At 37.4% G+C, this 22,835-nt stretch overlaps 2 protein-coding genes and 1 long non-coding RNA gene across 6 annotated transcripts; 2 read left to right on the top strand and 1 right to left on the bottom strand.

Moving 5' to 3' along the window:
- The first annotated feature begins 985 nt into the window (after nt 1–985).
- Nucleotides 986–9,367, top strand: LOC148702355 (uncharacterized). 2 transcript variants are annotated; one of them, XR_015969493.2, is made up of 5 exons: nt 986–1,171; nt 1,898–5,239; nt 5,320–5,417; nt 5,506–5,554; nt 5,661–9,367. It is a non-coding gene; the product is annotated as an uncharacterized LOC148702355 (long non-coding RNA). The 2 variants fall into 2 exon arrangements; XR_015969492.2 differs by having other exon boundaries at nt 5,642–9,367.
- LOC103699929 (uncharacterized) lies at nt 2,355–5,438 on the bottom strand. Its single transcript, XM_008781920.6, has 3 exons — nt 5,162–5,438; nt 4,032–4,161; nt 2,355–3,059 (listed from the first exon to the last, which is right to left on the bottom strand). The coding sequence occupies exons 1-3, from the start codon at nt 5,295–5,297 to the stop codon at nt 2,447–2,449; spliced, it is 879 nt and encodes a 292-aa protein (XP_008780142.2). The 5' UTR covers nt 5,298–5,438; the 3' UTR covers nt 2,355–2,446.
- A 375-nt stretch (nt 9,368–9,742) lies between the features above and the next one.
- Nucleotides 9,743–21,613, top strand: LOC103698409 (pre-mRNA cleavage factor Im 25 kDa subunit 2-like). Of its 3 annotated transcripts, none has more exons than XM_039115461.3 (7): nt 9,743–11,065; nt 15,398–15,443; nt 17,833–17,926; nt 18,043–18,116; nt 20,062–20,148; nt 20,247–20,357; nt 20,921–21,613. In XM_039115461.3, exons 1-7 carry the CDS (start codon nt 11,046–11,048, stop codon nt 20,990–20,992), a joined length of 504 nt encoding a protein of 167 aa, XP_038971389.2. In that variant the 5' UTR covers nt 9,743–11,045; the 3' UTR covers nt 20,993–21,613. The 3 variants fall into 3 exon arrangements, with proteins under 3 accessions (XP_038971389.2, XP_088562062.1, XP_008778642.1); XM_088705936.2 differs by lacking the exon at nt 9,743–11,065 and adding an exon at nt 11,515–12,284 and having other exon boundaries at nt 17,839–17,926; XM_008780420.5 differs by lacking the exon at nt 9,743–11,065 and adding an exon at nt 11,923–12,284.
- The last annotated feature ends 1,222 nt before the right edge of the window (nt 21,614–22,835 follow it).

Genomic DNA, 22,835 nt, shown 5'->3' with positions numbered 1-22,835 from the left:
TGTGCGTTTTGTGATCAGAGGCCACGACTCAGTTGATTGTTGCTGGTGGAGCTTGCGGTAGGGGTGGTGTGCGTTTTGTGATCAGAGGCCACGACTCAGTTGATTGTTGCTGGTGGGCAGCAGATCGTTGGACTTTCTACTATAGGGGTGGAGCTCAGAGCAGCATGGAAAAGAATTTTCTATGCGAGATGGAGGTTGGGGGCTGAGCACATTATCCTAGAGGAAGATTCAGCCACAGTGATCGATTGGATATGGGAGGAGGGATGGAGGAGAGAGGAAAGTCCCCTGCTTTGCGACATCGGGCTGAAGCTGAGAAATTACAGCACCTTCCAGGTAGTGCATGTGTACGGAGAGGCGAACAAAGCCGTAGACTGAATTGCATCCTATGCTGCGCAGCACTCTGGAGAAGTACTTTGGCCACACCGGAGAGCTCCTCCCTCGCACCTGAGCCAGGTTCTAGTCTCCGATTCTGTTGGGTGGTCCTACACTGGAGTAGTGGGAACAACATTTGTACTATTAAATAAATAAATAATAATAATAATAATTAAAAAAAAAAAAGGGAGGTGGGGGTGGGGGTGGCTCGCTCGTCAGCACGCAGCCACTCTCGTAAGGCAGGCAGTTTGGGGCCTTCGAAATAATTGTATGGGCTATCATGGACTCGCTAGTAATTTTCTGTATATTTGCAGCCTTCGCGCCTTGCTGAAGAACTTGAAAATTAGTCACTGGAAGATAAATAATGGTCTACCGAGGGGCTTTGGAACAAAGTTTGGGGCCTTCGAAATAATTGGTGGGCTATCATGGACTCGCTAGTAATTTTCTGCATATTTGCAGCCTTCATGCCTTGCTGAAGAACTTGAAAATTAGTCACTGGAAAAGTGGAAATGGTCTACCGAGGGGCTTTGGAACTACGTTTCTTTGGGGTATTCGAAATAATTTATGAGCTCTCAGGGATTCATTAGCAATTTTCTGTATATTGCAGCCTTGGTGCCTTGCTGGAGATTCAAAATAAGTCACTAGAAGATAAATAATGGTCTTCCGAGGGGCTTTGGAACTAAGTTTCTTTATATTTGCTCCTAGTCTTCTTCTTCTTCATGCCAAAGCTAGGGTTTCCGCCAACACCGTTGGTCTCAGGCGCTCACCCTCTGTCGATCAAAAGGTCCCACAAATCCTTGTAAGCTCTCTATAAATAATCCCACCTCCGTCCTCTCCCTGTCGTTAAATTTGAATTCTTTTTTTTTCCTCTCCAAAATTCAGAGTTTTGGAAACCGCATCCTTCTCTTAATCAGCTCCCACTACCATTTTTCCCCGGATTTTCGGAAGACTATGTTTGCTTCTTCTTTTTTTCCTTTTTTCTTCTTCTTCGATTTCGGTTATTCATTTGCTCGTCCTGATGAATGCAGAGAACACTGGGACTTTCTTATTTACTGGATTTTTCGATATTTTAGGTCGACTTATTTCTTCTGTTTTTATATTATTTTATTCCCATTTTAAATTCCAATTGGCCTCCGGTTGCTGAAAATTCGGTTTTTTTTTTAACGATTCAATTAGAGCGCATGCAGTTGTACCTTTCTTCATTTTTTTTCTTCTGCCCCTACAATACAAATTTGTAAATGCTTATGTATTGAAGGTATTTGAGATTTATCAGGAATGCAAAATTAATTGCATTGTGATCTTAAAATCCTGAAACCAAGTGGCAGTGTTTATGTAATTATCTTAGATCAAATTATCTTTTGTTTTAGTGCAAAATGACATGTTCTAATCCCTCTTTTTTATTTACGGTGCTTTGTTTTCACTTTTCTCCCTGCAGCATGAGTTCAGATATGCATGTGCTGATTATGTTGAATTTTCATGAATTTAATTTCTTTTTCTTCTTCTTTTTTTTTGCAATTGTTATTAGAAAAGCAGGATGGATTGTCGTAAGATAGGGGACATTTGCACAAAAGAGATCACTGATCATCTTAGAGTCAATGCAGAGCCGAGATTCTACCAGCGTAAGAACCCATGTACTTGAGACCCTAAGGATTTTCACTTATATACGCTTTCGTTTTATATAAAGTGGACTAGGCAAATGTACTTTTCTTAAGCAAATGTCTCATGGATCTAAGAAAAGGATGTAGCAATCATATAATTCCAAGGCTATGTTCAGTACCAATATAATGGAAGAGGTCTAGGAATTGACGTCAAGAAAGAAGGAGAAGAAGAAGAAGATGATGATGACAAGTACACAACAGATACATGGAATAGATGAGGTATGACTTGCCAACCATGGACCCAACTACACCACAAAAGGCCATGATGCTTTTATTCCGGTATCTTAGTAAGAAATTTCTTCCTATAGTCACTCCAAGGATACCTTGTGAAGCAGAAGAGTAGAAAATTTATTCCCACAAAAATGCAACAAGAAGGGTCCTGAAACTAATAGGTGCATATACTTTGCACTGATGAATCAAAATATTACTTCATGGTTCATGTCAAGACTACCTGGAATCTTTCCCATGGTGAAAAGATCAAAGAAAGCATCTCCTGGAATTGGACTAACAGGTTCGAATTGTGCTTGAAGCTCACCATCAATGCCAGTACCTCCATATCCACCGAGAAAATCACTGTTAGAATGTCCAACAACTTCCGAAGACCCTGGCCTAAGGACCTCATCAACATTGGAGTTGCTGGAGTTCCATGGAGTGCTTGTTGCACCACCGAAGATCCCTGAACCCTGCTCAATGACTTGGTCGACAGACAGCCAATCTGCAATTAAAACCTCAGGGAAGTGATGGTGGATTGCCCCTTCGAAGGAGCCAAATTCCATGCCATGCTTCATGGATAGGCCTGAGTCCGCCGTAGATGATTCAGGGGGTTCCGGGGATTGAGAACTTGGAATTTGGTTATTGGTCTCTTTTTGAGTTAATAGGTTTTTATTGGTTGGCTTCAGTGATTTTGTCGCAGAGCCATGAGGGTCGGATCCTTGAGCATTTATTACTTTCTTCTTTAAATAGGAATTCCAATAATTCTTCACTTCGTTATCTGTTCTTCCAGGCAGATGCATTGCTATCTGTGACCACCTGAATTGATAAATACCTAAGGTTAGTTTGCAGACAGTCCAAAGAATCACCATGCATATTCTTTTCTTTATTTTTTTTTACTTTTCCTTTTTTACATGAAACTACATAATTATATAACTAAAGTTCATGAAATCAATACATAAGTCAACTTGTAACATTCATCATCACACCAACAGGTTTTAAGGACTTAGCATGGGCATGGCTTTTTTGTGGAAAAAAAGAATCTCATTCTTCTTTTCTTTTCAGAAAACAATGATCTTAAGAGAATGGAATGATGCAAAAAAGAATGTTCTTCTAGTTTGCGACAGGAATGGACAGTCTTCAGCTAATCATCACATGGCACATGAGACCTGCATATCACACTCTATTACAGAGCTGCCCAAGTCTCGCATTTGCTATAAAAGTTAATTAGAACTCCAGATGTGATTCTTTACCTTAATTACATATTAAATATAGGTAAATATGCCAATCTAAGTTTGTTTATCAACTTCTTTAGTTATCTTTTCTATTAATTTGATAGGAAGGTTTTGTAAAGTCAACTTTGGGAACAGATAGTCATGGAAAACTTATGCATTAATTATTCATATAAAACCCTACCTTTCAGACATTCAATGCCAATAGTGGACAATTTTAGATTTACTTGTTTCATATATTGGGTTGTAAAATTTTTATCTAATTATTTTTTGTCCATTCTCTTCTGATGTATCTTATCATTTTGAGTCCCCAAACATCAGCATAGTGTTTCAATCATCAGATAACAGGTTACGGATTCATGTCAGGTGACCCAGCTTAAAAAGCTAATGATCTCAATTGGACCTCTGTACTACAAACACTTTATGTGCATTCTTTGAAATAGCATATATTTGGACATCTGGCAAGAAATTAATTCTAATTTGTTAAGCAGTGAAATTTTCATTACTTGGCTTGCAGGTGTTACCCAAATATCACCTAAGATATCATGCAAATGCTTACTTGTTGCCCAATCTGGCCTGAAGGTTGATGACTATTTCCTCCTCCTCTTGAGAGAAAATTCCCCGCTTCAATCCAGGCCTTAAGTAGTTGATCCACCTCAATCTGCAGCTCTTTCCATTCCGTTGCAAGCCTGTCGAAGAAGATTAGTGGTGATAGAGATAAATGTATAAACATAATAATTGGTAAAAAGAAGCAAAAACTATTTTTATACAGGACGATGATGATTTACATGCAAGATTAAATGTGGCTTATGTCTCTGCTCTGTCAATTAATTCGAACTCCTGAAACTTTAAAGAAGAATCTGAACAACAGTAGAACATAATTCTGGTTGGCACGCTAGAATGCCCGGCAGACTAAGTATCTTAGGCTAAATTAGAGATATTCAGGGAGCTAATCCAGATGAATAAGAAATCTCATGATCCTTAAATTTCATGTTATTTAAATAGTCTAATTTTCGATTACTTGATGCATAGGTTAGGAGTCTCCAGATCATGTGGTCTTTAGTATATAGGCACTTTAGAGATAATAGATTATATTCAAGAGCTTGGATCATCGATGTTAGATCTCCATCATCCAATTCAAAAAAAGTGTAACACCAGGTATAACTTGAACCTATCCCTATATATGTTATGGCTAAGGTTTGCTGAAAAACAATGATATTTGATGACCAATTAAGTCTCTAATGCATACCAACAAACAACTGATCTCTTCTTCCATTAATATTCCATTATATCCCTTAGCTCTATTTCTTCTTTTGTTTTTTTTTCGAGGGAATAAGGAGGAGGTGAGTCACTTCCCCTACTTTATTAAATCAAAAGTATGAATGTACAAGAAAAGAGAGGAAGATGATGATGTACAACGGCGCTTCCAAAACCACAAAAGCACAAGGCAATGAGGATGTACTGCATGATTTGAGGAGTAGTCAAAGAGGATATACAGCTCCAGAGTTTGCAGTGGCCTTCGATAATGAGTTCTAAAGGTCGAACCATGAAAACAATAAGTTGGTTGTGATGTACACTCTTGAGCAAAATTAGATTAAACAACGTCTTAGTTTTGGCAGGAACAACGTAGATAAATTTGGATTATTGGTTAAAGCAATTTAAGAATTCTTCTGTAATGCAGGTACTCACCAGCTTTGACAGGAACTGCACTCCAGCAGCTGTGCCCATGCTTAAGGATGTAGTCCCTCAGTTTCTGATCTTCTTCAGGTGACCACAGCCCTTTCCTATAATTCACCTTTGGCTTCTCACAGGTCCTGCAACCCATTTTTGTCCGGCAATGTTTGCAGGATACCAGCTGGAGTTGTCAGGGATCAAGCAACAACTGAAAACTCAGTTATGGCCTGTGAGATGCTTGGGTGACAAAGAAGCTTGGTGTTTTTAAAGGGTGATTAGTACTAGTTTGTTTTGATTTCCTCGTAGAGAAACCAATATAATATGCACCTGGAACTAAAAAGATAAATAAATATCTGTAGGCGTCGGACAATGTCGGCATTGGTTTCTGCAACTCACTTCCCTCAAAAGGTATGCTCTGTGTCTCTTAAATTTAAATTAGCTTTATCAATAAATTAATGTTTTTCCTCCGGAATCCTATGTTCTAATCATGGCGAGGCTGCGCCTTCTGGTGAAGCTTGAGCAAAAGATTCCTCAAAGGATTTAAAGCATGAGCTGTTCATCTAATAAGATCAGAGATTTGGCCCTTAAGAACGTTTTGACAATTCTTCAATCATTGTGGGGTACCTGGCACATTTAGTCTTTAAAATTCAAGTATAGAGATGGAGTAGAAGCCATTGGTTTCCTGCAGCTTTTCTAGCATTCCTGTCATCCTTCCCACCGTTAGTACTAACACTCTTTTTTAAAAAAGAAATAAAGAAAAGGGGGACCAAAGGAATAAGCACTACCATGCTTCTCTACAAGGTGGCTATAAATTAATAAGACTGCCAAACATATATTAAAGTATGTTTTATGTCAACCTCATCCGTTATTTGCTGTTCTCTGTATTAAACACTGGGTTCCAACTAATCTCCATGTACTTATTATTTTTCTTTTGCCTCGTGCTATAATCGCAAAGTCTACTTCAATCTATATTACATTTAGAGGAGTAGCAGATGGACATTCACACTCAAAATGATAAAATGGAAAAAAAGTCCTCACTTTGAGAAAGATCCTTGGAAATTCTAGGTTCAACTTACAAAAAACTGAAAAACTGAGCTTATGTCACGATTACTGGAGACTGGGTTATGAATTCAGGATGCTTTGCTGTACAAGGAGGGTGAAATTTCTTAACAAGATAATATTGATGGTGAGAAGTTACCAAAGTTTGGAGACTAATAACTCAGCCAGTGAAAGAGGGATTGAATGCATGTATGAAATGAGATACAACTATTTTCGGACATATGATGAAGCTGATTTTTTAATCCTATGACAGGGACAGTGCTTGTGCTTGTTTTAAGCAGAACATTAGTCTACTTCATAATACACCAACTTGAATTATGTATCAATACACTTGGTGCAAGTTGAGATCTTTTTATAAAACAGCTGAATTTGATTTAGAGAACAACAGACAATTTCTCTATTTTCAATAAAGTATATCCATATAAACAGTGAATTTAGTTGATATTCATAAATAAGACCTTTTATTTTTTTGTGTAATTATTTTTTCATTAGTACATTTTTCTTTTAAACTGGAGAAATTATAGGACAAAGAAAACACGCCAGCTGAGAACATTCCATAGAGAGAATGAGATTAATACAATTAAACCGTTTCCATATAATTTGTTTCAAGTGTAGCAACTGTTTATTTGTCATATTTATTGCCTGGTAGAATTAATGCCACATCTCATTGTAAGAGTATGCACCAAAATCTTTCTCCTTGTCACACGTAAGTCGAGGGCTCAGGAATGACTGAAAATGTGGAGCTGTACTTCATTTCTGGTAACTGATTAGGATTTTCTTGCACTTGATGGAGAGAGATTATTACTTAATGAGCAATGAATGATCTGCATTATAAACAACATATCCTTCTTCCATTTTGAATAAAAACCTGAGTCATGAGCTTATTGAGAGAGAGAGAGAGAGGGAGAGAGAGATTTTAGCAGAGCTTGTGCGATCACATTGCTGCTTATAATAAGCAGGCCAACTTGTTCTCGAATATTGTTGGACATTTATTTGTTCAATTATATATCATATTTCTTATTTTCTTGTTTCTACTCCGTAATCATCAATTCGGTCTTAATAGAATATAATTCTACCAGGTTCAGAAAAATAGTCCTTAGGTGGACAACCACAAAGATATATCGTTTGGATATAATGAAGAGCAACCTTATCCAAGTATTTTAATTGAACTAGACTGCTTGGCAGGAGAATATAGGAGTAAAGTCAATCAATAATGAATAAAACCATTAATGTTTAGGATGCTTGTATATCTTTATATAGAACTTGTTTCTAATCAAATACCAAGTGCTTGCCACTGTATTTCTCCGAAGAAATGCCAAGTGCATGCGGACAAACATGGAAATACCTAATCCTAAACAAAATATGCATCTTCCTTTGTCAACTAATTCCATTGTATTAATAATTGATAAATTAATGGCTTATTGTATTACTTTATGTCTAAAGATATTCTGATCATAAATCTTTGGTCATTTTTCCTTCTCTCTACACATCAAGAACTTTTGGTCTTAAAGTGCCTTATGAATTAAGAAACCACAAAGGTCTTTGTTAATATTATTGGAACAATCGATCATTATGTCCAGAAATGGACATAAGAGAAGGTTTTGACTTGAAGTGAATAAAAAATCATGTACTTTAGAAGTCATATTAGTTCAGCATGCACTGTGCCTGTTTAATTTAGCTATGGCTGATTTAAATGCAAGTCAATGCCTGAAAGGTCATCAAGGTGGCAATATGTGAGTTATGGAAATCAAGACTTGATTACTCCTTTTTTTCCCCTCTAGAACTAGTAAACGCTATGGTGGTTAAGGCATCACATGCTGCAATAAACTGAGGCAATGTTGATTGCTGACGATACAAATGCACTGTCATTTGAATGCTCCTTAGATGTTGGTCATGATGTAGTCAAGTAATGAACCTAGATCTAGAGGCAACTCCTTGAGTAGTTTTCATCAAAAAAAAAAAAAAAACCTCCTTGAATAGTTGTTTTCTAAAGCCTCTAAATGATGATTGCTTATTTTTTCTAAACTGCTGCTATGAAATATGACTTAAAGGCATAGTTCATTATCAGAAAGGTCATAACTGGAGCCTCAAACAACTTTTATGGTAAATCATAGAATCCAAAAAGTTTGCTGAAAACCTTTCAGCTAGTGGTGCAAGCAGCTCCACTAAAATCATACCATCAGTCTTGCAATTCACCTTCAACTCTGGCCATAATTTCAACCACAAACCTTCGAAAAATCTCTAATCTGCATAGCTAGGAAAGGTTTTTAACAGGCCGGGTTTGGGTAGGTCAGGCTCTGCCCTAACTCCTCCTAGCATTTTAAATAACCAGCCTGATACGACCTGGCCAATGTTTGACCATTGAACCAACTCTGTTTGTGCTATCACAACCAGGCAGCAATAAATATCCCATACCAACCTTACATATGCATGTCTTAAGTATTTATTTTGTGCATAATAATAGCTCAGGGTCAAATTTATCGAATCTCAAACCTACTCTGATTGCTAAGCCATTGACATCGAAATAAATCGCCGTGTCCTTCGCTCAAATCTCAAAAGGATTAAGGTTGGGTTGGATGAAAAATTACTTAGAAGCTTCTGAATGAACCTTAAATCGTTTGTAAGTCCTTGATTCACAAGCATCATATAATTGAGGAAAATTACTTAAAAATCCCTACTTGGTCATTACATTGTACTCATAATTCCCTGCTCTTAATGTGAAGTTAACATCATCTAGTGCCCTATAATTTGTGGAAAGCGTCGCAGAGATTTTTTTTGTAAGCCCTCATTTGCAAGTAACTTTAATCAAGTTTTATATAAAAGTTTTCATTTTGAAAATATATTAAGATCTAGGTGGGAGATATGGATCAAGAAGTTGGAAGGAGCAACTAATTTCTAATTTTCTGGATAAGTTAAAAACATCTCTGAAAAGAAATGGCTTATCCCTTGAAAAAAAAAACCATGGATTTGTTGCTCTCTCTAGGTGTCAAATACTTCCGATAAGATCCTCCACTATCCAATAAGGCCATAAGAGATAGAGAGGTTATTTATTTTGGACACCAGGCAGCTTCAGCCGAAAATCCCACACTAGACTGTGTTCTGGATGCTCGATGCATTATTCTGGAGGAGGAGTCAGTAGAGATGGTTGAGAAGATTCTATAGGAGGGGTCAGAGGCCACCGACCATCCGATCTTAGGGGACGTCCGACGCTTACTGCAGAAGTGCGATATCTTTCAAACTGTGCATGTGTTTAGGGAGGCAAATAGAGTTGCTGACTGGGTCGCCTCCTTAACTGCTCATCACTTTGCATAGTTTCTCTGGACCCCAGGTGTACCTATTTCTCCACCTTTGTGGAGTGTTTAGCTTTCGACTCTGTAGGCGATGCTCATGCGATACTAGTGTGAGGTGCCAGTATACTAAAAAAAAAAAAGCGCCCAACAGTAGCCCAAAAACTTCAACATGGGCCAGGCGCCTTTGGGCCATGGATTCAAGGCGGGAGGAGAGCTGGTCTCTGACCGAGTCGAAAACATGACAACGGCGAGGATCCCGATTCTCCATGTGCTGCGCTTCCGGGCCAATCGAACACCGCCACTTCTCACAGCTGAAGCAAATCCATGGCCTTCTCATCACCTCTTCTCTCTCCCAACTCCCCATTCTCTCCTCCCTCTTTCTCCGCCGCACCACCGAGCTCGGCCTACTCCGCCGGCGCCGCTCGCCGCTCGCCGCGTCCTTCTCTGGAACGCCATGATCCGAGGCTAACCGTGGTCCCCATTAGAAGTGCCTACAGTTGTTCGACGAAATGCCTCAGCGAGGCCTAAAGCCTACGTATGTCTTAGATGCATGCACTCGAAGTTACCAATGTGGCCTTCGATGTCGTGCCTTCGATGTTGTCCCTCCGATTGGTAGTTCGCAGCTGAATTTTTATGTAGAGATGGAAAGCTCTCGCCTTTTTTATTGGGTCGTTGGTCGATGGGCAGAAGACTTTTGACGTTAGCTGGGCAAGACAATTGGACTATTGAACCGAATGATATCGGAGTGTGTAAGTTCCGGTGACATCGAGTGTGAAAGGAGGCTCTTTGACGAAACGCCGGCGAGGGATGTGGTATCATGGAACGCGATGCTTTCGGGATATGGGAGAGCTATGGATGTAGAGAGCGCACAAGGCTTGTTTCGAAGGATGCCGTTGAAAGACATCATGATTTGGGCGATTTTGGCGCAGCACGGAGATTGTTTGACGAAATGCCAGTCAGGAATGTGGTCTCTTGGAATTGCATGTTTTCGAGCCACACCCGTCGTCGAAGATTTCAGCAGGCATCATTGGATCTTTTTTTTTCGGATGGCATGCAGATGGAGGGTTTCCAGTTGACCTTACATTTGTTTCTTCTCCATCAACCCGTGCTCATCTTGGAGCTTCGGAGATCGGGAAATGGATGCATTTCAACATCATAAGGGACAGGCTTCAGTCAGGATCTATAGCCGGGACTGCACTGCCAGAATTGTCCACCTAGTTGGTCATGAAGCACGTATTCTGTTGGAATGTGATGATTAAAGCACTTGCAATCCATGGAAGGGTAGACGATGCAATGAAGCCCTTTGCGGCAATGAAAAGTGGACTTGTTGACCACGGCTATGACTGTGTTGTTTGCTTGTAGTCATGGAGGATTGGTCGAAGAGGGCCGCCAAATCTTTGACTCCATGGAGAGGGAATTTAAGATTCAGCCAAAAATCGAACACTAGTGGTATTTGGTTGGTCTGCTCTGCCGTAATGGTCGATTGGAAGAAGCGCAGGGCTGATTTGGCAAGCCTTTTTCCATGGAAGTCCTAATGATATGTTCGCTTGATGGGCTTAATTGTTAGCAGGTTAGCGTAAAGCTTCCCCCTTGTCCCATTTTCAGGATGGAAAAAATGGGGAACGGGTAATAGTCTCCATTTTTTTTTATATATTTTTTGTGGGGCTCTTGAAGCCGATTCCTCTGGTGTGGGCAACGCGATCGTTAGGTAGGACAACTCGCCTCTGGGGTGGATTCCACATCCAAGCATAGGATTGTTTGAAGTCGACCTTTCTAAGAGTCCATTTATCTTGGGCGAGAATTATCGAGCGATCTTAATGCCCGAAGATATATTCAGCCGAATTTTCCATTTCTTCGTGCTATAGGGGCTGTTGGGTTGATTTATAAAAAAGTGTTTTCCTTTTCCTTGCTTGTGATGGAGATGGAGGGACATATAATGTCTTTAGCTGCTCGGCTTTAATTACAACAATAATAACGTTATCCATACGAGCATATCAGTGATTACCAGCTTTTATATTTCGATACGCATCAATTCTCAAGCCCTACTGTTCTCCACAACATTTAAAGGGGCCTGGTTTTGTTTTCTATAGTTCGAAGAAAAAACTGCATGATTTTGTTTTAATTCAAGAAAAAGAATTCCCAAAGCGTTTGCAGACAAGTAAAATGAAATTATAAAAAGAAAAAGAAAGAAATTAAGAACCAATTGAACAAGCAATTATTTTTTTATTCTCAGGTCGTATAAGTAGAGACATCTTACCTTTCTTATTTTCCCTTTTAAAGGCTGTATATATGTTACCAAAAAAAAAGGCTGTATTTAAATACCCAGTGCACTGGATCCGATATTCATCAAACATGCAAAAATATGCTTGCGCGATTTGGGTGGGGAACCAATTGGGATTCTCATTGATATCGACAAGAAAAGCCCGTCATACCTTCAGGCCTCTCAATGGGCCGTTTACGTACGATTTATAGTTTTAAGCCCGGCCCGACATATGAACCCGGTTACGCCCTCAGTAACAGTACGGCTTCGACCGTTGGACCGTACGACGGTGGGGGAGGCTCCGGCTAATTTTTTGGCCGACGACGGCGCAGGGAGAGAGAAAAGTTCATCCTCTTTCTCTTCTAGTTCCTTCGCCGCCGTCCGAGCGTGAGAGCCAAGGAGGGGAAGAGATGGTAACGTCACCGGTGGTGAATATGTACCCTCTCTCGAACTACACGTTCGGGACGAAGGAACCCAAGATGGAGAAGGACACCTCCGTCGCCGATCGCCTTGCTCGCATGAAGGTCAAGTAAGTTCCCAGAAACCCCAGATTGAGAAAACCGCCAAAAACCTGAGAGTTCGTCTTCTTGCCATTCTCTTCTAGTCTCTCTCTCTCACTCACTTTTCTTGAGGATTCACGAAAACCCTAGCTACAGATGCTTGGTTTCGGTTTTTGTCCTATTCCATTAGGGTTTGATCGTCGGGAATGAAACTTTGGATTATGAGAGTAAAACCCTGAAACCATCACCGTTTTTTTTTTCTTTTTCTTTTTGGTTCTTTTGATTGGTAGCAATTGGTTTTAGTTCAAGAAGAAGAGGAAAGGAGACATGGGTAAAACCCTGAAGCGTCACTTTCTTTCTTTTTAATTATTATCCTTTTCTTTCTTTTTAATTATTATCCTTGAATTTTGTTAAAAAATTAGGGAAAAGGAGAAATGGAAGTGTTTTAGCTAGTCCAAAATGGTTTCTTTGGTTTCCAATGGTTTGATTTCCTTCCCGAAGTTAGGATTTTTGTGGAGGAAATAAGGAATCATGTTGATGTTTTGATATCTGAGGAGTGTATCATGTCCAGGTGGAAAAGAGCACCAAACTGATTGAACTAGAGAATTCCCATGTTGTGACAGTTGCCAAGGTGAAGAAATAGGGGGAAGGTACAGAAAGAGGACCTGAACGGGTATCATAATCGAATTCTTTACCACTTTGCGGAAAGAATATGTTGTTGCATTATTGAATGCTTGTGACTATGAAGATTTGAGGTTGAAAAATAACCAGATCAAATGCTTCTTTTGAATTTATATTTCCTTTTTGCCATTTGATCTTTAAGTTTCTCTGAGGCTGGATAATAGCTTTGTGGTTCTGTTTACTTGTGTCAACCGATTGAAGTGATGCTTATTGTGGATGACATATAGAAAGTTTGGGAGAAGTTAGGCACCAGAGACATTCACTTTGTAGATAGTGTGGAGAAGACTCATGGAAGAATTTGTCCTTAAATAATGATAAGATCAGCTTGCCGTGTTTTTTTTTTCACTTGTTTACAGTGCTCTTGTTGAGCAATGATTTGGTGAAATAACAAGAAGAGAATGAAATAATGAATATCATGAATTTATTTGGTAAAAAATGTTTCTGATGGTGTTATGAAATTGCTATAGATGGCCTGTAAAGGTATTCACATCAAATTGCCGATTTGCTAAATCCGTTACATGTGCACATGTGTGTGCCCTTATATATGTTCACGAAATTTTAAAAGAAAAGTTTGAGGTTTATCTGAGGATTATTAATCAATTATGGATGGCCAATGTGCCAATCTCTTAGAAGGCCCATGATATGGGCAGTATGCTTCTCATTCTCTATCTTAACTTAGATAGCTTCTACATGGATACACCATACACCTTTTTAGTATCCTACAGATGTTCAATTGAAATATTTATGTTATTTATTTTTATCTTGGCGGTGTAGATACCAATTTGCTAGATCTTAGCATATGATGCACACGGCTGATTCAAAGGAAGGTACAATGGGAGCTTTCTCAGGAATGTTTCTGGGAGGGGTGTTTGGAGATATGGAGCTTTCTCAGGAAGAAAAATCACACGGTGCCCTTATTTGTTCTTTTTCTTCACTGGTTTAGGGCTGCCTCCTCACCATATTTTGGGGCATTAAGCATATATAGCTGTCAGATATCACTTCAGTGAATGGATAAGCCTGTTGCCAGATGTTGAGCCACCATTTAGGTCTGTAGATGAAATTTGCATAGATAGGTGATACTGACCTCAGTGTCCACATAATTGGAATTTGCATTGTGATAAAAACAAGCATATGGCAGACTTGCCCATATTACATGTCATAAAGGATACTATTTGTACATACTGCAGCGCAAATAAGTACAATAGAAAAAAGGTTGGAGACTAGTTCAAAGCTCTAATAACAAGCATTGGGATAGTAAAGGTCTTTTGACTAGGAGTAAGAGCCCTGTGAAAATGTTATATGATGTTGTTTGAAGTGTGCAAATCATTTTGGTGGTGATTAATTGGTATTGGCAGGAGTCTATATATAGAGGTAAGATACCCACATATGGAAATAACTGCAACTTCTCATAATAAGTCAAGCTCGCCCTTGTTGCATTCAAGTGCTGTGGTTCAGTAAATCTTCCTTTTAATAAGGAATATTATGGCCTTCTTCTTTGTACATATCCATTATTCTCCCTCTTTCTCCAATTATCTAATCATATATATAACTATCCATTATGTCTATATTTTGTTTCCACTGTGCTCCCTAGCGTCTGATGTACTTGGTCATCATGCTAAATCGGAGCCAAAGATATATTGAGCTTAGAAAAATTCAGTGGGTACAATATCAATATCTTATACGAGACTTTCCAATCTATTTATTTACAATTTTAGATGATTGTTTAGTTAACAAATGTCAAAATGAATGCTTACAATATCTAAACTCGATTTAATCACATCAGCTGAGATTTCAATATTTGGATCTGATATTTTGGCTGAGATTGTTGTATGTCTCAGTCGCTTTCAAAATTTTCCCACTTCAACATTGGCAAAATAAACTGAAATTTCAGCTCATTTGATATCAGTCACCAACCAAGATCTCCAATTTCTTGTCCTTTAAATCTTTGACAGCAAAAAACTCTTTAACGTTTCTTTTGGTAATTATAATGCTTATTTGTCTTTGTTTTGAAAATTTGTAGACATCAAAGAATTTTAGATGTGGATGTTCAATTGTAGTAATGGATAAAGGGAACAAAGTTAAATAGAGTTAGGAGACCAGGAAGAAAGATTACGCAAACTCACAAAGTTGTACGAAGGCAATTATAGTACACATGTAAATTTATCGACTTTCCAAATTAGAGCCAAACAACTATATTTGTGGACTGAACTTTGCTTTCTTAAAACCAAATTTATACCCGTAAAGTTCTCATAACTTCATGGTGATTGCTGATGCACCTGAAAACTTTTACTTCCCCCCTTTGTTCATTTAAAGGTCATAGAAGTTATATAGGTAAAAGCTCATATATGGCTGGCATTTTCTATTTTTTATGTTTCATTGTTTTGCATTGGTGCATGAATTTGGGGTTCATTATGTGCAATGCTTTTATTGGTTCCTTTTTTTTTCTTTTGGTGGATGTCAGCTATATGAAAGAAGGCATGCGGATGAGTGCTGAGGCAATTTTACTGGTAATACCCGGCACATATGACTTATTACTTTATTGATATTATTTCCCACCAGTTTTTATTAATTAGTTTTATTATGTAACTTTTTTTTTTTCTGATTCTTTATCAGTGTCTGTGCTAATTAGCCAAAATGTTAAGACTTAGGGTGCATTTGGTGTTGCTTTAAAGAAGTCCTTTTGTAACTTCTAAAGTAAAATAATTACCTTCTGGAAAAATTGTGTGTTTGGTAATATCATTTGAAAATTGCTTCTGCAAGAAGCAAAAGTCAGAGGAGGAAAAAAACACTTTTGGGATAAGCTGGAAATACTAGCTTTGTGCTATTGTTCATTGTCTTTCGAACTTGGCAAGCTCATCCACAAAAAGAGTTCCACAATATGTGATTACCAAATGCCAAATATATCAAAAAGTAATTTTTATGTTAGGAACTTTAATAGATGTGAGTTTTCTGAGTGACTTTTAGAAAAAGCGGGGGCAACATCAAGTACACCCTTAATGACTTTTAAAAGAGCAGAAGCAACAGCAAATACACTGTTAATGTTTTAAGTCTGGTGAAACTGTGATGCGCATATCCTAACATAAATATGGATATGGAGTCAAATATCAGGGATCCAAATTGTCAACTTTTATATTTTTTTGGGATGATGTTGATATATGCTGATCTTTGAGTTGAACTTAATGATTTTAAGGTCAGCTTAGATTCAGGGGTGTGCAGCATGTATAGCTTTCCTGCTTCTATTGCTAAAATAGACAAGTTATACAATAGATACATGTTTGATTCATATAAACCTTGCATCTGAATTCAATCTTTTACATGTATTAGATTGTCATTGATATAAACTAGACTTATATATTATGTTTATTCACAACTCATGTTCCTAAAATGAACCTGGTCCTTCAACAAATAACATCTAACAAATAACAAATAACCAGAAACTTGGTATGTTCTGACATCTCATTTCAGACGGCTTGTAGCACGTAACCATGCTCTTTCTGACATCTTATATCTCCCCACTGTTTTATAGTTACTTTGCCGTGGTTTCATCATTCTTATCACCTCCTATAGGATTTTCCGATAATGCTAATGTAAAGGATAGGACACCAGTCTGATGAACAAAGCCTTGTTGAAAATACTTTAGATCTAAAATGAAACATAATAGGTGTTATGAATGATTCGAAACAACTGATTTTTTTGTATATTATGATTTCTTGTAATATCTAAAAATTTATAATGGAAAGTCTAAAATATTGGAATAAAAAGGTAACTTTAGGTTTAGAGTTTCTCCTTTAAGCTGATTTTTACGCTCAAATATGCATTTTGATTGACTTATGTTGGATAATGGTAGGTAAGAAACATATATACAAAGAGAGGAAAAATGATTTGACATTGCCAATAATGTGCAAGAGTGTTTCTGATGGATGAAAAGATCTTCTTTCTCCATGCTGGTGGAGGGTTTTGGCCTTGGCCCTGTTGGAGGCTTATCTTTTTTTTTCTTCCCTCCTTTTTGTTTGTTTTACATTTAGAACAATACCCCTTCTCAGGTCTCAAATTCAACCTGTTTTTTGCCAAGCTGTTCTAATATAGTCTTGTTATCTTGTCTGAGAAGTTAGCTTTGGTTTGTTGGCTGTTAAACCCTTGGCTCACTTAGTTTAGATAAGTTAGTTGGAATGGAAATCAAGATCTTCATTATACGAACATTCAAGAAGGCAAAACTTGTCACCTTGAGAATGCTCATATTTGTTTGTGATTTTTATATTGAGTTCCATTGGCATTTGCAAATGATATTCATAATCCCCACCATTTTGTATTGATAGTACCGCTCATGTATTTTCCAGAGCTAACTGTTTGGCAGATGGCTTGTCTAAATGAGCATTCAAAATGGGGCCTGTCCTTGTTGGCTTTTTATTGTTTTCCTGCCTCTACTTGCAATTTCCGTGTTTTCTTCCTACTACTTTCAGTATGTCTTTGATATTTCTTGTCATAATGATATTATTTTCCAACAGCTTACTTCAAGAAATGAATTGTTTAGCACAAACCTTGCCTAAGAGGACTCCACCACGTATAGCTGCCTTCTAGATATTTTATTTTTGAATTTCATGCCTTTTAGTATAACAGCAAGAAAAGTTTAAAGAGGCTAAATTAAAAAAAAAATGTTGTATCAGCTTTCAATAGTTTCTATGTCATAAAGTCCGCAATCCTTAGAGTGGCATGACTTACTTGAAGTGCATGCAAGTTAGAGATGTGATCTGGTTTATATTGCTATTTGCTTGAAATGGATTTCTACATGTAATTGTGGGAATCTGTGTGGTGTGGATGCTTTTCCTTGGCCATTCTTACAAATGCAGTGTAAGAAATTCTAGCAACTTTATCCTACACTTGACTTTTAACCTGTAGGTGCAGGAGCACAACCATCCCCATATATTGCTGCTACAAATTGGAAATACATTTTGTAAACTTCCTGGTGGACGTTTGAAGCCTGGAGAGAATGGTGGGATGTTGTCTTATTATGCTATAGTTCTAACTCGAACTATTGCAGAGCTACTTAAATATTGTTTTTATGCTTGGTTTGAACATTTCTGGTTCTGGTCTCTTGTGGCTTCATAGAAATTGAGGGTTTGAAACGGAAGCTGTCTAGCAAACTTGGTGCCAACTCGCCTTCCTTTCAGCAAAATTGGCAGGTATTTATCTGAATGTGAATCATTTTCCATCATTGGATGCCACTTTATTGGAATTTGGTGTACATTGAAAGCTAAAAAGAGGTTTGACCTGATTTAGACAGTTATGTGGTCAAATATATTGATCCCATAAATTTACAAATGCGCGTCATGGACTCATAATGTGATCTTTTTTACCATCTTCTCTCCATGGGCTTGCCCTGATATTAGTCTATTCCGTAAACTAGTAGGTGCTGGTGAAATTTTAGCTGTCCAATCCTTCGCTTGCTCATTTTTTCAGGGACAAACAGTTATGATTTTGATCTCAGCAATTGTATTGTCTGTAAACCACAATGAGGACATGACCCTACTTAGGCCCCATTTGGGAGAGCTGTTGGCGGTAAAGCTTTTAGAAGTAGAGCTTTTATAAAAAGCTGTTTGCTGTTTGGTAACTACATTTCTAAAGTACTGTGACACTTTAACATGTGTCTGGTAAACAAACTAACAAAGTACTTTTGGTATGACAAAATGACCATAAAAAATATTGCATAGTATTATACAATAGAACATAATAAAATATAATATGTATTAATACGTAAATATACGATATAGTATAATATTACTGTAATGTAATATAATATTATTATAATATAGTAATATAATATTGTATACTATAGCATAATAATTTAATATAATATTAAATTATTTAACATAACATATCAATATATTATGATCTAATGTAATATAATATTATATTTATAGTATAATTCAATAATAAAGATATAAAATATTATAATTATTAGCATAAATTAATTTTTCATAATATAACAAATTTTCTAGCTATATGATAAAATTGGTTAAACAATTATTAAAAGGACATTTTGTGTAATTGTTATATTTTATCATGGGTATTTTGGTTAAAAAATAGCTTTTCGACTGGGCCTAAAAGTGCTTTTTCGGGAAGCTCCATTTTCCAAAAAGCTGTTTCAGCTTTTTGAAAAAGTTAAAAGAACTTTTCGAAATTTTTACCAAACACCTCTATTTCATCTAAAAGTGCTTTTGGAGGGCCAGAAGGTGCTTTTTGGCCCTCCAAAAGCTCCCCCAAATGGGGCCTTAGTGGTCTGAGTATTGGTGGGTACCAATCCATACCTAGGGTAGAACCAGGATTCTTGCGGAGGGTTGCACAATGTTATGTAAGAAAGGCTGGTTAAACTTAAAACACAATTTTGTTGTGTCTAATTAATAATTCTTAATTAGGAAGCTATATTTTTAAATATAAATTGTAATAAATCACCGTTATACTTGATAAAGCCTCGTGTTCTATGGCAGGATTTTGAAATGAGTGTGCTCCTGATTAGAGTGTCTTAATATGAAGGAGAGAATGCACCCTTTAATTCATTTCAGGTGCTAGTTCTCAAAGCCCTTTATTTTCCTAAAATAGTACAACAACCAAAAACATATTATGTCATAGTAAATTTTTCCATCATATGCAATTACTCGGATCAGTTCTTCTACAGGACCTTGACTCTAACTTTCACTTGTTTCTAGACATTGTTTTCATTAGGAGAAGTACAATCAATATGTGACATTTTTTTGTGCTTCCTAACACCGTATTTGACCTCATACCATTCAAACACTCGTCTTGTATATGAATTTGATTTTTTCCTTAAACAACTTGATATTATGACCCTGTAAGCTTTGCATAAGTCATTTCTTTTGGAATCTCTACAATGTTAGTTTCTCCCAACGCGTTTCAAAGTTCAAAATATACTTTTTATGCATCAATTAAAGTTTGCAATCTCTAGCAAACTATTACTCCATAAAACACTGTAACTCTGATTTTTTTTTTTCTTTTGATTGCTGGGGCCAATATATTTTCGATGGCCAATATATTTAGGCGTTATATACAAACTCATTCGAAGAACCTTCGATGATGGTGATCTCAATGGTCATTATTTGTGACTTGCAGATTGGAGAGTGTGTCGCTGTGTGGTGGAGGCCAAACTTTGAAACAATAATGTACCCGTATTGTCCTCCTCATATCACCAAGCCCAAGGTGAATTGCAACATGGCTTCAAAGTTCTACTGATAATTTTTTATGTGGTTATACTTTTTTTTTGGTTTTTTTAATTGATAATATATTTTTATTTCCAGGAGTGTAAGAAGCTTTTTCTTGTTCACCTGCCAGAAAGAGAATACTTTGCTGTTCCCAGAAACTTGAAGCTGCTTGCTGTTCCATTGTTTGAACTGTATGACAATGTTACGGTATGAACATTCCAGCATTAACAGTACTTCTGGATGCTTGTGCTGTTTTCTGATTGCCTCAACATCTAGTATATGATATCTTTCACGGCCATTTCTTTCCTTTGTTGACCCGTCTGTGGTAGGACTATTACTTGAAATATCTATATAATTTTATACAGCACCCCCCCCCCCCCCCCCCCAAAAAAAAAAAAAAAAAAAAATCTATTTGTTTAATTTGTTAGATGCCTTCCAAATATCACTTAATTGGGGATTACTAAATTGAAGCTGAATCATAAGAGACCTTGGGTAGTTGAAATGAAAACTTTGGCCTCTGTTACCAAAGCACGAAAGCCCTTGCTATGTACCCAGAATTATTATGCAACTAATAACTTTTTATTATATTCTGCCTTGTAGCCTTATTTACTATTGTGAACACTAATTGAAGTCCTTTTAATCATCCTAGAACACATTGGAAGGTACAATTTTGCATTGGTGGTTTGCATTTGTGATGTTTTGTAATGTCAGTCATTAGCAAATCTTTAACTTGTACTATGCTTAAAATTTGTCATTTTAAATGGTTGCAGAGATATGGACCTGTTATCTCAACCATTCCACAACAATTATCAAGGTTCCAGTTCAGCATGGTTAGTTCGTGAAGATGGTAGGCTAAGTTTCATGGCAGAGTTCTTTCATTGACTGATCCACCCGGACCTTCAAACTGTGCATGCAGCAGCAAGATGAATGAAACTTTATCCAATCTAACTTGAACCCCTTCGCTTACGTAGTATATTGCCTCCTCTAGCTTTTTGTGTGAACCTATAGAACCTGTTGATGTGTGTATGGGGTTTTTTTCTTTTCAAATGTAAGATTTACTTCGGCAGTTGGACTTCCAAGTGATCGTAGTGTGTAGCTTAGAAAAAATATAGGCTAATCTTTAGATCCCAAAACCCTCTCTTAGTAACAGCACATTCATTAAACTGATGCTAGGTTAGAGAATGGATAAGAGGGCAGAAACAGGCGAGAAACTGAGATGTCTATTGCGTGTTGAAGCTTTACATGTCTCTAGATCCCAAGTTTTCCAGCTCATGCTGGGTTTGCTTGGTGTTTGAATGCAGGCGAGTTGCTAAATGTTTCATGAAGATGGGGTAAATTTTGAGCAAATTTGTCTCACAAATTTCAGTAGGATAGATGCTTATGCATTTTTTCAAAGAAATTGTAATAATTTTGTGCAGTTAATTCGATCTGTCTATAAAATGTGAGCTATATTTTATCTTTAACCTTGAACTATGTTTTTTCGGATGCCTATAGGCGCATCATTTAAGGGCATCTTGTTATGGATATTTCAGGGTCAAAGAATACATCTTTAAAGCTCTGCGCTAATGGATTTTAATGACTTTATAGGTGGATATTAAGTCCTTAACGACCTTTGGAAGTCTGAGTTTGAGTTACTGTAAAACGGGTCTCTGAGCTCTAGTTCTAGGCACATCCATGACCTCACAATGGCCTTCACTCTGGCACACTGGTACACTTTGGTGTGGCCATCTACTTATCACTCCTTTTAAACCTTTTAAAGATTTAGTGATACTCTTCCAAATATGATTTAGTCCTATGCAAGGAAAAAGATACAACAAAGTATATGACATTTGAATTAATATACCCTCAGCTTTAGGTGGAGCCGTGTCCGATGCTACTTCGAATGTGGATTTAGATCCACGTTTGAGTTCCAAGCCAAATTGGAGGGTCCGCAATATCGGCCAGTGTCGTATCCTTATGCTTTGCGCATGGTGGTCTTGGAAAATGGTTGACTACGAACTTCTAGCTTTAGAAATTCGTCCCCCGTGCTTGGAAATCCCAATGACTTCAATCTTAAATTGTAAAGTCTTCGCAACCGCCAGACGATGCTGCTGAATTAAACCTTTGACAGACACCAAAAGCCGCATAGGAAATTAAAGAGACGACAAATCAAGCGTCGAGTGCCTTTTCTCCTTGTTCTTGTTTATTCCTTCTAGTTAGATTTTTCTGTTTTCATCCAGTCATTCATATGTCATTCAAATAATATAATCAGCTAATTAGTTGAAATACTGTTGATGTCAGAAAATATTGAATTCATGTGTTTCTGTGGGAGAGAGTAATCCAAATGAGATGAGCAACTATGATCAGATGGTGATATCTTTTGCTCTTACATTCCTATAATAAGATTGCAGCGATTTAAAGTCGGCCAGCTATTTGTCATCCTTGGTATTAATCGAAAATTTGAGATGAGTACAAGATAATTCAATCCATTGATGTATAGCATAATAGCCGAATAGCTATAATGAGCGAACACTCAACAAACTATAATTAATCCATTAATACAACCTAAATTGCCCTGGCAAATTATGTTCAATCTCTACTCATATTAGCTTGTTCATGCTACCTTAAATGTCAATCAACACGACATTTCGCGATGATTTATGTCTAACTGTACAGGTTGAATCAATCATGCTTGACATGCTTCCT

Source organism: Phoenix dactylifera, chromosome 10 (genome assembly GCF_051530095.1).
Source record: "Phoenix dactylifera cultivar Ajwa chromosome 10, Ajwa_hap1_PhDact_Kaust_v1.1, whole genome shotgun sequence".
Taxonomy (NCBI): domain Eukaryota; kingdom Viridiplantae; phylum Streptophyta; class Magnoliopsida; order Arecales; family Arecaceae; genus Phoenix; species Phoenix dactylifera.
Note: the sequence above shows the minus strand (reverse complement) of the source record. Positions and strands in the feature narration are given on the sequence as shown.